We start from the raw sequence: 13,889 nt of genomic DNA, 5'->3' as shown, positions 1-13,889 counted from the left end.
TCTCAAGTGTTAGAGTGGAAGGCCTTAGAAAAGAGGAAGGATAAATGTGCCAACAACTTTTCAGAAAGGTGGTTCTTTTAGTGTTGGTTTTGTTATGATTTTTTTTCAATTTTTTAAAGTTTCAAAAGTTGTCTTATACCTCATTATACAAATAAATACAGTATTTTAAATGTTCTTCCTTTTTGATGTACAGCTGCTTGCTGATCTCTGTTCGCTTAGGTTCCAGGTTCTTTGACCTCTGGAACTCTTTCTTAGTTTCTTACATTCCTAGTTATTTTAAAATAATACATTATCTTTAGATAGCAGTTTTCAGCTTATAATGTACTTTCACACAAGACATTGTCCTGCCTTTAAGAACCTCACTAGCACAGAAACTGGCAAGGATCATTTTGTTGATTGTCACAACACTGTGAAAGAGACAGGGAGTGGTGGCTTACACGCATTCACATAGCTAAGGGGTAATTGAATCAGGATTTGAATCTAATGGTTTTGATTCCATAATTTATGCTCTTCCCAGTAATAACAACTATTGCCTATTTTACTATTCCCAGTACTTTTTTGAAAAGCAAAACCAAGAAAACTGTAATCATTGAGCCTCATGTATCCTGATAACATAAAACATTGCTGTTCTTATAACCTCGAATGAGTTCCTAAGCTTTTAAATTTATAACTTGATCCACGGTTTAATAACTTAGTTCCATGGTCCATACAACCAACTGGAGGTAGCACAGCATAGCAGTTAAGAGCAAGGCTTTCCAATGAAGTCTGACAGACTGCATATATATCCAGGTGATTGTCATACACTCTAAGGCTTGAGAATACTAAAGGTTTTATTTTAAGTTCTGAAAACTAGATCTTTATTAAATTAGGCCACAAACAGTATTCATGCAGAAATTACTTATATCTTTCTACTAAATCACTCTTTGATTTACAACCTTGTTCCCCCTTCCTTTTGTCTTTTGAGGTTGTCCAGACTACTACTCAGATTGCCAGCTTTGAGGTTGATGAACGCTACCATCACCGAAGAATTATTTTTCAAAGGTCTCATTGGCAATGTACGAATTGACAGTGTCATCCCACATATTTTAAAAATGGAACCTGCAGATTATAACTCACAAATAATTGGTCACAGCATTTGAAAGCTGAGATCTCAGTTTAAACTGATTGTTCTTTCTTACTAGAACACAAGAAGACACCAAATTGAACTCATTGCTTCCAGGGCATCTGGAAGTTTTTACTTTAAAGAGTAACCAAAAACCAAGATATTTTTATCTTCCTTAAGAAGAATTTTTGAAGTGACTGGGCAGGTAGCAGGAATTAGAATTTCCCTTCCTGTCTTATTTGAGTGAGAAAAAATGCTATGAACTTACTCTTGGCTGAAATGACACCTAGAGCCGTCACCTCTTGACTAAGATATCTCCTTTTATTTTATAAAACAAATAAATAAGTCTCTCTTTTTTTCCCAGAATTGTGTTCTACTCATGTTTAACTTCATTATGAACTACTACAAACACTTAATGGTCAGAAACCCCTAAGGAGTATTTTCTTGCATTTTACTCTTCTGTATTATAATCTGTTTGTTTTAATTACCTGTCAAAAGAAGATTATTTTATGCTCAGTGGTATAATGATAACATTAGAACTATAGGAAATAATAAGTGAATATAGGTTTTTTTTTGTCTTTTGTAAATATCATGGCACCATTAGCATATATCACTCTCATTGCTGGCAATGAGACATAGGCCATTTGTGATCTTTTTAGTGTTGTATATTATTAGTTATAAGCACTTTTTATTTATGTGTGTAGCAGAAAATTGTTTTTGAGAATAAGAGGGTTCATGTTTTAATATTTTTGGTTTACTGTGTTATAAAAGTAACAGAGACTGATTGAGCCCCAAATGTTTCAGTATTTCAAAATAGATATTACAATTGTTGCTCTTCCATTCCACAGAAAGCATCTGTCATCTCTCCCTCTTTTCTGACCACATTTATAGTTTCCTGACCCTTCTATGGGTTTTAGACAATTTCTTTTAGGTCATTAGAAATACCTACTTTGTGAAATAATGGATTTATTGTAGCCAATCTGTGTTCTCAAGGTGAGTTAGACAATTATTTTAAAGCAATTGATAACTTTTTAAGACTTCAGTTTTTTAGTATATAAAGGAATATGCACTGATTTTTCACTGTAAAGCGGGGAAGGGCTGTTTTAACAATAGTATGAGCGTCAGCCTGAAACTCTGCCTTGTTACTACCACAGCAGAAGCATTTTAGGCTCCTTGGATGTCTTCCACAGTAATGTTTTCCTTAGCAAAACCTAATACTGTTAAATATTTCTTTGCTATAATTTCATGATGAATTATTTTGGTATGTCTATTTGTTGTTTTTTTGTTTTAAATATGGAGATTTTATTGCACTCAGAGTACATTTTTTATGAAGATTTTTGCAATAGAAGAGAAGCAGAATTTGGGGGAAGGGTATGGATTTTACTAATAGTTACTTTATAGTAAATAAGAAGTTTTAACGTATCAATTTACAGTCTTTATCAGCTTATTAAGGGAAGCATTTTTCCCTATTTAAAACATGATTTTTGTCAACAGGTTTATTTATAATTATCAGCTGGGAAAACTACATTTAGTACAAAATACTTAGATGGAAAAATCAGTAGGTTTATATCTTTATAAACCCAGTGAAGTAAGCCAGGGATTCAAGAAAAAACTCTTTTAAATAATCTACTAATGGTTAGTTAACATACATGTTTCAGGTATTTTTCCTGATTATAGTTATATTTGGAAGTGTTTTTTAAAACTATATTAAAATGTGACCTGCATTACAAATTTCTGTTTTCTGCCAATATATTTGATTTCAGAGTCCTGTTTCTTCAGTGTTTGGTCATCCTTTTGTTTGTTTGTTCCATTGTTAAGAAATCTCTGGTATGATTTATTAAAGTACTTTCAGGAAGGGAAGAGTATGGAAAACATTTTCCATATCCCAGTATTTTAGGATGATTTACAATTCAGTTTGAAGACTTGCAACCAAATATTGCAGTTTGACTATTCCTTAAAAATCTTTCTCTCCTGAAATCTCAGTAAAGTGTAACCACCCAATGACAAATGAAACAGGAGAGAAGAAATCAAAGGATAAGAGAGTTGAATAAGTTTTTGGAAAACAAAATGCAGGTGAAAGACTGACTTAACAGAGCCAGAACCAAGGAAACTGAATGCCTGCAAAAGGTGGTACATTGAGAAGAAGCCAGTATACCAATGTCCAGAAACAGTGTTCAGTACCTGAAGGATCCAAGTGCTCATTTTCAGAGATGGTGCTTGGGGCATAAAAAAAGGATTGGTTGCAAATCTGTTTACAGAATCATTGAACTATCTTTCTCTATGCTTACTTAAGTTAGGTGACCAGTTTCTTTTTTTTTTCTTTTTTTGGCCGCGGCATGCAGGGTCTTAGCTCTCCCTACCAGGGATCACACCCATGTCCCCTACAGTGGAAACGTGGAATCTTAACCACTGGACCGCCAGAGAAGTCCCCAGGTGACCACTTTCAATCCTTCAACCTTTTCAAGCAGGAGGCCAGAGGTTAATAACCTTGAGAAACTAAACCAGAAGATCATAGGATTTATAGGATACCAGGGATAAAAGAAGGCTTGGATTAGATAGTGTTGAAAATACGGATTAAGTGAAAGTCTGCATTGAATATGGGTGCCCTAAGCATGTTCCCAGAATGCTGGCCACTGGGTATAGGCTTCTCTGCCAGGATTTTTTTCTTTGGAGAAACTAATCGGCCCCAGAGAAAAGATCTCCAGACACTCGCTTTTGGTTGTGCCTTGATAAGAAGACTACTTGCCATTTTATCACTCTTCAGTGAATCCCAGTATTTCCAAGTCATATATGTCATGAGGTTTCCATTCAGCTTTCTAGCGCCTACTATTAAATATGAACATAGAACCAGGATCATCAGATATTTGAGGAAAATTTCTAATACATAAGAGATCAGATATAATCTGATGAGTGGGGGCAGATACAATGCAGTGATCAGAAAAGTACTCACCACCAAATATAATTAATATTTTGAAAGAAAGTAGATGTATTCATTAAATGAAAACAGGATGCTTTGAAAAGGAAAAGGAAAATTTGGAGCATATTTTCTGGAAATTTAAAATGATAGCCAAAGCAGTTCATTAGAAGGGTTGGAAGATAAAATTGTTGAGGAACTCACCCTGAAAGTACAATTGACCCTTGAACAACACAGGTGTTAGGCATACAACCAACTGCAAATCCTGTAGTACTATAGTATGTATTTATTGAAAAAAATCTGCATGTAAGTGGACCCACACAGTTCAAACCCGTATTGTTCAAGGGTCGACTGTATAACCAAAAGACAAAGAAATAGAAAATGAGAAAAGACAAAATTAGAGAATCAGAGCAGGATGGCTAACATTTTAATAGTAAGAATCTAAGAGAAAACAAAAGACTTAAAGTAAGGAAATTATTAAATAATACAAGAAAAGTTCCACAGAAGGACTTGTGCCTCTTAGGTTGAAAGATTGACCCGTTAAATGAAAGAATATCCATACCATTCTTGAAATCAGAACAGTATAATCAAAGAAGATAATGTATTGCTGCTTCTAGCAGTATTGTGGAATAGATACTCTGAAGGCCTTTGATCTATTGCTGGACTCACAAGAAGTGGCATGAGTTCTCAAAGAAGCTAAGGTTGTCGCAGGTCACGAACCCTCCCTGGTCCTGGCAGAAGCAAATAAAAATCTCTGGAGAAAACATTCATAACTTAGGTCAGAGTTTTGCACACTTTTCTGTAAAGGGCCAGAACGTCAGTATTTTGACTTTGAGGACCTTACCATGTCTGAAGCAACTACTCTGCTGTTGTGCAAAAGCAGCTATATAGACTATACATAAATGAGTGAGCATGGCAGTGGTACAATAAAACATTTACAAAATCAGGTAGTGAACTGGACTTAGCCCTTGGGGTGTAGTTTGCTGAACTCTAATTTAGAACCTCAACTGTCACAGATTAAGTTCAACCAAATATGAGCTCACAAAATTATCAAACTCACAAGGAAACAAGCCACTTGAATGAGCCAGCAATAAGCAATATATATGGACCCTGAATGATAATGTTAGATATTGAAATTGTCTGTACATGATTATAACTGCACATGATACATCTTAAGAAGAAAAAAATGGAATCAAAAAGTAAGCAAGAAACAGGAACAACAAAGATGACCAAACAGATTTTAAAGCAAGCAGAAACAACATTTAGAAATTTAAAAAAACTTGATGAAATCTTAAAATCAATCCATGGTGAAAGACTATGCCTTCAACACATACATTTGATTCAAACCCCTTCCTAAAACTACATTGAAGCACAGCCAAGGATTTTTTAAAGGCATTATCTCATATACACAAAAATACTGTGAGAGAAATGAGAGCCACAAAATTTTGAAAGCTGGAAAAAATATTAATTGTGATCAACTCAGCAGACTTAGCTTCAGTGGGTAAATCTGAGAAGCAACCTGATTTGCGCCAAGTTTGGCAATACCAAGTGTAGAGTGTATGGAGCAACGCTTGTACATTGATGGTGGCAGTGTCGGTTGATAACGATCATCTCCAGTCATTTTACATTATATAGTAAAGTTTAACATGCATGTATCTGTTATTTGCCCTAGAGAAACTCTTATGTGTGTATCATGAGGCATACAAAAATGTTCATGTTAGCATTGTAAGAGCAAGAAAACAGCCTGTACTACTTCCGGAGAAGTAGGAGCAGGATGCAAACAGGGTAGGACATACAAGGGGCTACCAAAGTATACGTGGTGCTCCAATTCTCTATTGCTTTGTAACAAACCACCCCAAAAAGTAGTGGTTTAAAACAACAAAATGTATTGTGCTCTAATCTACAATGAGGACAGAGCTTGGCAGGGACAGCTTATCTGATCCATGCAGCCACAGCTGGGTCAGCTCAATGGGCAGGGGTTGGAATCTTTGGAATCACTCACGCATGTGTCTGGAAGACACGTAGTGGCTGTCTGCTGGGACTTCAGGTGAGGCTAAAACCAGAAGGCTTACGTATTAGCTCTGATTTCTTCATCAAAGATGTCACAAAGCTCTGTGCAGAAGTGGCAAACTCCTAAAAGAGTATGTGGAACCAGAAATGTTGTAGCCATTTTTAGAAAAGGATGTATCTCGGCAGCCTCACTAGAAGCCCAGTATAGTCAAAGGCTTATCTTGACAAGATTTGCTGGTTTGTATGCCTCTTGTCTAATGGGGTTGCTTTATAAATTGATACATAAGAAACTGCAAGAAGTTAAAACAATTGTGTCATCTTGGGCTAAAAGATACAGAACAGTGCAAAGTATAAAGGCTTTTGGACCTTCAAACTTCTATGGGCAGGAAGAAAGCTGAAAAAACTACTCAGCTACAGACATGGGCTCCATTTTGCGAGAAATGAAGGGTAATTTCCACGTGGCTTTTGGGGCAAGTGTTGATATAGAGAGCCAGTGGAAGCCAGAGAGGCAGAGCTGAGTTTAAATTCTAGCTGTGTCATTTTGTAGCCATATGATTTCATCATATTCATAATAAAATACTATAAACTGGGTGGCTCATAAACAACAGACATTTGTTTCCTCACAGTTCTGGAGGCTGGAAGTTCAAGATCAGGGAGCCAACATGGTCAGTGAGGTTCTTGTAAAGGCCAGCTTGCATGTTGCAGACTGCTGACTTCCTGCAGTGTCCTCCCGTGGTGGAAAGGGCTAAGGATCTCCCTGGAGCCTGTTTTAAAAGGCACTACTGCCATTCATGAGGGTCCGCCCGTATGACTTAAGTATCTCTCAAAGGCCCCACCTACTAATACCATCACCTTTGGGGGTTAGGATTTCAGCATGAACTTTGGGGAGACACATCCAGACCACAGCACTCAGAAACCAAGCAGCATTGCTTCCATATAATTTTATTTATTGAGGCAGACACAAAGGCCTCCCAAATTCAGGGGAAAATAAACTATTCCTCTTGACGGGGAATGGCAAAATTCTGGAAGAGTATAGGGAACCAGAATTTTTTTGCAGCCATTTTTTAAGAAAATCTGTTACAGATAGTATTATATTTCTTAAGCTTGGTTGTACATTCTTAAGATTAAATAGACTTAGACTTTATTTTTTTTTTAAATAAATGTATTTATTTATTTATTTTTGGCTGCGTTGGGTCTTCATTGCTGTGCACGGGCTTTCTCTGGTTGGAGTGAGCGGGGGCTACTCTTCATTGCGGTGTGCGGGCTTCTCATTGTGGTGGCTTCTCGTTGCGGAGCACGGGCTCTAGGCGCACAGGCTTCAGTAGGTGTGGCTCGCAGGCTCCGTAGTTATGGCTCGCGGGATCTAGAGCGCAGGCCCAGTAGTTGTGGCGCACGGGCTTAGTTGCTCCATGGCATGTGGGATCTTCCCAGACCAGGGCTCGAACCTGTGTCCACTGCACTGGCAGGCGGATTCTTAACCACTGCACCACCAGGGAAGCCCTAGACTTAGACTTTAGTATGTATTATTCACAATATTTGATAAAAAATAAATAAGCCTTGTTTAAAACAATTAGGTAATTTTAGACCCTCAGATCTCCAAAATTCCCTGTATCCAGGGGAGAGAAGTAAGTTCTTGAGAAGTTGTAAGCATAAACTGGTCCTTACATGGATACGTACCAAAAAATTCAGTAAACTATATTGGAGAATGGGACAGAAGTGTGTGTGTGTGTGTGTGTGTGTGTGTGTGTGTTGCAAAAAAGCTAAATCCTTGTCTTCTGTGTTGGGAAGTCAGATAATGCCTAAAATCTGAAAAATCTAGAAATAATATAAGCATGTAATTTTTAGATATGATAGTGAATATAAGATAAGCAGCTAAAGAGTTGAAACAATTCCCAGCTGTTTTAGGGAGTTGGAAATTGGGTCCAGAGGCAGACCTTTATGAGTCTTTGAACCAAGTACATGTGTTCAATGGACTAAATTTAAAAGAAGAAAAATAAATGGATGAGCTAAACAGCAGATTAGATTGCTGAAGATAGAATAAAGATTTCTGGCAATATTTTTGTTCACATGAGCAAGGCAATATTATCTGAATGGATTCTGCATATCTCTTTGGCTTTTTTTTTTTTTTTGGCTTTGTAATAATATTAAGTTAATGACGAAAATCCGAACAGGATGTTACGAAAAAGGAGCAATCAGAAATCAAGAAAGAGTCCTTGAAATCAAAAATATTAGCATTGAACTGGGGAAAAAAGTCTGTATCAAAACTCAATATACTGTACCCAAATAAGAAACGAATTAGTGAACTGGTACATAAAAGTGAAAAAGTGGCTCAGAATGTAAACCATAAAGGTGGAAATGGAAAATATGCAAGTAAAGTTAAGAGATACGACAGATCAATCCAGAAGGGCCAGTGTTTACCTTATATCCAGATTCTGAAAAGAAGAAACAGAAAATGGAGTGGGAAAATTATTGAAAGAACAATTTCTATAACTAAGAATGACCCATCTCCATAAAGACAGTGTTGAATTCCAACAAGGAGCAACCAAAAAAAGCCCAAGATAAATCCTCATGAAATTTCAGAACTTTAAAGAGAAAGAGAAATATCTGAAAAAAACATCTCTTGCAAAGGAATAAGTATCAGATTGGCAGGAAGATTCTTATCAACTATATTAGATATTAGAGGTCAATGTACCAATGCTTCCTAAGTTATATGGAAAAATCATTTTGAACTTAGAACTCTGTCTAGGTAATCAAGAGGGAAATTTTATTTCCAAAATGCATTTTTGGGAAAAAGAATGCCTCAGTAATGTGCTCCACCAAAACAAATAAAACAAAATAAAAACAAGCAAGCAAACAAATGACGGCATTCTAAGAAAGAAAAGTATGTAGGATCAAAGATGTAGTAAGATTCATTCACCTAGAAGCACAGGATAGGAAATCAAAATAATCTGTGAAAACTTTATTCAAGAAGGCATATGCCTCTTCTGTTATTAAGAAGTAATTTATCAAACTAACATTTATTGAGAACTTACGATATACTAGCACTGGGTTAAGTATTTTTTGTGCCTTCTCTTTTTTAATCCTCACAAAGTCCCTTGAGGTAGGTAATATTATTAGCCCTGTGTTACAAATGAGTAAACTGAGGTTTATAGATGCTAAGCAACTTGCCCAATATAGCTAGGTAGGAAGTGATAGAGCTGAGGTTTGAACAAGCAAAAAACCCTAGGGAAGGTCTCCCTAGAGAAATGGCTGGTTGTAGGTCTAGGGCAGGAAACATACTTTCAAGGTAAGTATAGAGACATCTTCTCACACCAGAAGGAAGAAAGCTAACAAAAATCACTGGGTTGTGTCTCAAGGACTCAAGCATCAATCTGAAGAAGTTTCTACTTGCCAGAGATAAGATAACTTGGTAATTAATTAGAATAGTAGCTGTAATAGATTGAAACATAAAGAACATATTTAAATCCATGAGTTCATAATGATACTTTAAAAGTGCTAAGGACATGGTAAACACAAAATACCTATAGAAGATACATACAAAAAAATGAGAAAGTAATCAAAGTAAGTCACTACAAAAAATAAAACACGAAGTAAGGCAGCAAGAGAGGAAAAAAGGAACAAAATAACAAGACACGCAGAAAACAATTAACAAAATGGCAATAGTAAGTCCTTCCCTATCAGTATTTACACCTCAAGAAAATAGAAGAACAAATCAAACCCAAAGTTAGCAGAAGGAAGGAAGTAGTTGATTAGAGCAGAAATAAATGAAATAAAGAATAGAAAAAAAATCAGTGAAACTAAGAGGTTTTTTTAAAACATTTTAAAAATATTTATTTATTTGGGCTGCACTGGATCTTAGTTGCAGCACATGGGATCTTCATTGTGGCATGAGGGCTTCTTAGTTGTGGCATGTGGACTCTTAGTTGCGGCATGTGGACTTCTTAATTGCGGCATGCATGTAGGATCTAGTTCTCTCACCACGGCCCCTGCATTGGGAGCGTGGAGTCTTACCCACTGGACCACCAGGGAAGTCCCAAGAGTTGTTTTTTTTAAAAGATCAACAAGATTAGCAAACCCTTAGCTAGACTAAGAAAAAAATAAAAGACAACAAAAATCAGCAATGAAAGGGAGACATTACAACTGATGCCACAGAAATATAAAGGATTTTAAGAGTCATTATAATGCCAACAATTACGTGCCAACAAACTAGACGGATAAATTCCTAGAAACACAACCTACCAAAACTGAATCTTGAAGAAATAAAAAATATGAATGGACCTATAACTATCAAGGACATTTGATAAGTAATAAAAAATCTCCCAATAAAGAAAAGCCCAGATGGCTTCAAACAAAGCTAGCTACATTTCCCAATTTCAAATTTTATTACAGGGCTGCAGTAATCAAAAGAGTATGGTGACCAATGCAACAGAGAACTCCAAAAGTAAACTCTCAAGTATATGGTCAAATGATCCTAAACAAGGATGCCAAGGATACCCTATGGGTAAAGGATAGTTCTTCAGCAAATTGTGTTGGGAAAACTGGATATCCACAAGCAAAGGAATGAAGTTGAACCCGTACATCAAATATAAAAATCACTCAAAATCAATTAAAAACCTATACACATAAGATGGAAAACTATAAAACTCCTAGAAGAAAACTTATGGGAAAAGCTTCATGACATTGGATTTGGCAATAATTTCATGGGTATGACACCAAAAGCAGAGGCAACAAAAGCAAAAATAGACAAATATGGGACTATATCAAACTTAGAAACTTCTGCACAGCAAAGTACAACAGTGAGAAGGCAACCTACAGAATGGGAGAAAATATTTGCAAACCATGTATCTGATAAGGGGTTAATATCCACAATATATAAGAAATCCTACAAGTCACCACCACCACCAAGAACAACAACAAAAATTTTTTTAAGGAGCAAAGGATTTGAATTAACATTGCTCCAAAGAAGAAATACAAATGGCCTCAAGCATAGAAGAAGATACTCAACATCATTCATCATCAGGGAAATGCAAATCAAAGCCACAGTAAGATATCAGCTTATACCCATTAGGATGGCCACTATCAATAAAAAAAACAGAAAATAACAAGTGTTGGTGAAGACGTGGAAAAATTGGAACTCTTCTGCATTGTTGGTAGAAATGTAACATGGTGCAGCCGTTATGGAAAACTGTGGAGCTTCCTCAAAAAAAAAAAAGAATTACTATATGATCCAGCATATGTGATATGTGTGTATATATGTGTACACACGCACACACATACACACACACACACTTCTGGGTATATATCCCAGGGAATTGAAAACAGGATCTAGAAGAGATATTTGCGCTCCCATGTTCACTGCAGCCTTATTTGCAATAGCCAAGAGGTAGAAGCAACCAAAAACACCCATCAAAAGATGAATGGATAAAGAAATGTGATATGTACACACAGTGGAATATTATTCAGCCTTAAAAAAGGAAATCCTGTCACATGCTACAACGTGGATGAAACTTAAGCCTGTTGCAAAAAGACAAGTCCTACATGATTCCATTTATAGGAGGTATCAAACACTTAGAAAGTAGAATGGTGGTTGCTGGGGGTTGAGGGTAGAGAGGAAGGGGGAGTATTGTTCTATGGGCACAGAGTTTCAGTTTTGCAAGACGAAAAATTTCTAGAGATCTGTTGCACAACAATGTGTACATAGTTAACACTACTGTATTGTATACTTAAAGACAATCAAGGAGGTAAATTTTATGTTCTGTGTTTTTTGCCACACACACACACCCCCCTCAAAGATGCTAGGAAACCAAATTGTAATTTTGAAAACTGTTAAATAAGGGAGAGAATCATGCATCTTTCCTGCCTTTCCTGTATGAACTGTATTTCAGGAACCAAACAGTTGAGGGGTTTTCTCTTTATAGATTTGTGGCTAATAAAGAAAGAAGGAATGAAATTATTTAGGCAATGCTTAGCAGTGGCTGCTACAATCACAGAAAATGAAACAAGCAGACACCCTGTGTACTCCTTAATAGGATATCATCACCTATGAAAATGTCCTTAACAACTAAAAAAAGAACCCAGGGCTTCCCTGGTGGCGCAGTGGTTAAGAATCCGCCTGCCAATGCAGGGCACACAGGTTCGAGCCCTGGTCCGGGAAGATCCCACATGCCATGGAGCAACTAAGCCCATGAGCCACAACTACTGAGCCTGCGCTCTACAGCCTGCGAGCCACAACTACTGAAGCCCGTGAGCCACAAGTACTGAAGCCCGCGAGCCCCAACTACTGAAGCTCGCGTGCCTAGAGCCCGTGTTCCGCAACAAGAGAAGTCACTGCAATGAAAAGCCCACGCGCTGCAAAGAAGAGTAGCCCCTGCTCACCGCAACTAGAGAAAGCCTGCACGCAGCAACGAAGACCCAACGCAGCCAAAAATAATAAATAAATAAAATAAATAAATGTATATTAAAAAAAAAGAACCCAAATTTTGTCAAGCACCTAGGTTTAATTACTAACATAGGGAAATACAGGGGATAGAGGAACACAGGGACACAATCAACAAAATCCAGACAGTGGAAACTCTACAGGAGAAATTACCAGTTTCTTTGTCAAATAAATTGGAAGGACAAAAAAAGCGGGTGGAAAATAAGGGAATCCTATAGATTAAGAGAAATTTAAAAGAAAATCAACATATGGACCTTACTTGGACAAACTAAAAAAATTATGAAACGATTGGGGAAATTTGAACCCTCCTCAGAGGATATTTTATGTTAAGCAATTATTAACTTTTTGAGGTGAGATAATGGTAATATGTTTATGTTTTTAAAACAGTTCTTCGATATATATTGGAATAATTCAGATAGAATTTTTTTAAAACAGGAAAACAAAAAAGCCACAGTTCAACATAAAATAAATTCCAATGGGACATTGGATTTTGAGCAATTGATAGAATCTAAGAAAAGAAAATGTGATCCTAATATTTGGAGGTTTCTCTTTTGGGGTTGAAGATTTAGTAGCATAAAATTACATCTCTTCTCTGGGTCCAGTCTTATTTCCTGGTCCTCTCAAGAAATAATGTTGTGTTTCAATTTATAAAACTCTTTAGACAATTATGAAAACTTGCAGTTATGGATTAGAATATAAATCTTATAAATCTTGACCTTTTTAAAGAAATGATATGGTAGACTAGAGTCTGGAAGAGCAAAGGATGGGATGAGGTGAAGGAAGTGACCATGTGCTAAGTTTCTCATCTCAGATAGTTGGGAATCAGAGACTTCCAAACTGATGGATCAAGAAATATAGGTTTTAAAGCATATTTAAAGTCATAAAGTTAGCTGCTAGAAAATTAGAAATAATAGCGTTCATTTCATTCCCTTTATTGTTTAAATTTTTTAAATATCATGCATGGATTATTTTTCTAATACACTTTAAATATCTAAATTTTTAATTTTAAACTTGCAACTAAATCATTAAATACTTGAGAGTAGATAGTTAATCTTGTACTTTTCTATTCCTCCTCCTCCTCAGTCGCCTACCACAACGCTGGTGTCGAATGTGCCTACTTCCGAATGTGCAATATCATTTCGTGCTTAATGTTGAATTCCTTAATGGTATCTTGTTTCTAAAGAATCTTGGCTCTAGAAAGGATTTTTGGAGTAGTCAGGCAATCACTTTAGATAAGAAAACTGAGGTCCCCAAAGGAGGAACCTTCACCTGGGAAAGCCTAGTTTAGGTGAGCTTTCCACTACATGTCCAGCCTTCTAAATGCAATCTCTGAAAACTTTGCTTCGGAGGGAAACCAACCAACCGCACCTTTTCTGGAAAGCGGGAAGAGGCCTGACGGGGGAGCTGCAGACCCGCGCGCTCCAGAC

The 13,889-nt window shown here is 36.6% G+C and overlaps 1 protein-coding gene across 9 annotated transcripts in view; it reads left to right on the top strand.

Annotated features, from left to right (window-relative positions):
* Nucleotides 1–2,833, top strand: part of NR2C1 (nuclear receptor subfamily 2 group C member 1) — a 43,006-nt gene extending 40,173 nt beyond the window's left edge. For 5 of the 9 annotated variants that reach the window (XM_082350435.1, XM_082350432.1, XM_082350440.1 and 2 more), the window contains one exon: nt 965–1,468. In XM_082350435.1, the coding sequence (XP_082206561.1) occupies nt 965–1,139 (175 nt within the window). In that variant the 3' untranslated portion in view covers nt 1,140–1,468. Of the gene's footprint in view, nt 1–964 lie in introns of all 9 variants that reach the window. The other 4 variants (XM_082350433.1, XM_082350438.1, XM_082350439.1 and 1 more) reach the window with 1 other exon arrangement.
* Nucleotides 2,834–13,889: the final 11,056 nt, after the last annotated feature.

The sequence above is a fragment of the Balaenoptera borealis genome (assembly GCF_965194805.1).
Source record: "Balaenoptera borealis genome assembly, chromosome: 13".
Taxonomy (NCBI): Eukaryota; Metazoa; Chordata; class Mammalia; order Artiodactyla; family Balaenopteridae; genus Balaenoptera; species Balaenoptera borealis.
The sequence above is the reverse complement of the archived record's forward strand: the minus strand, read 5'-3'. Positions and strand labels throughout refer to the sequence as shown.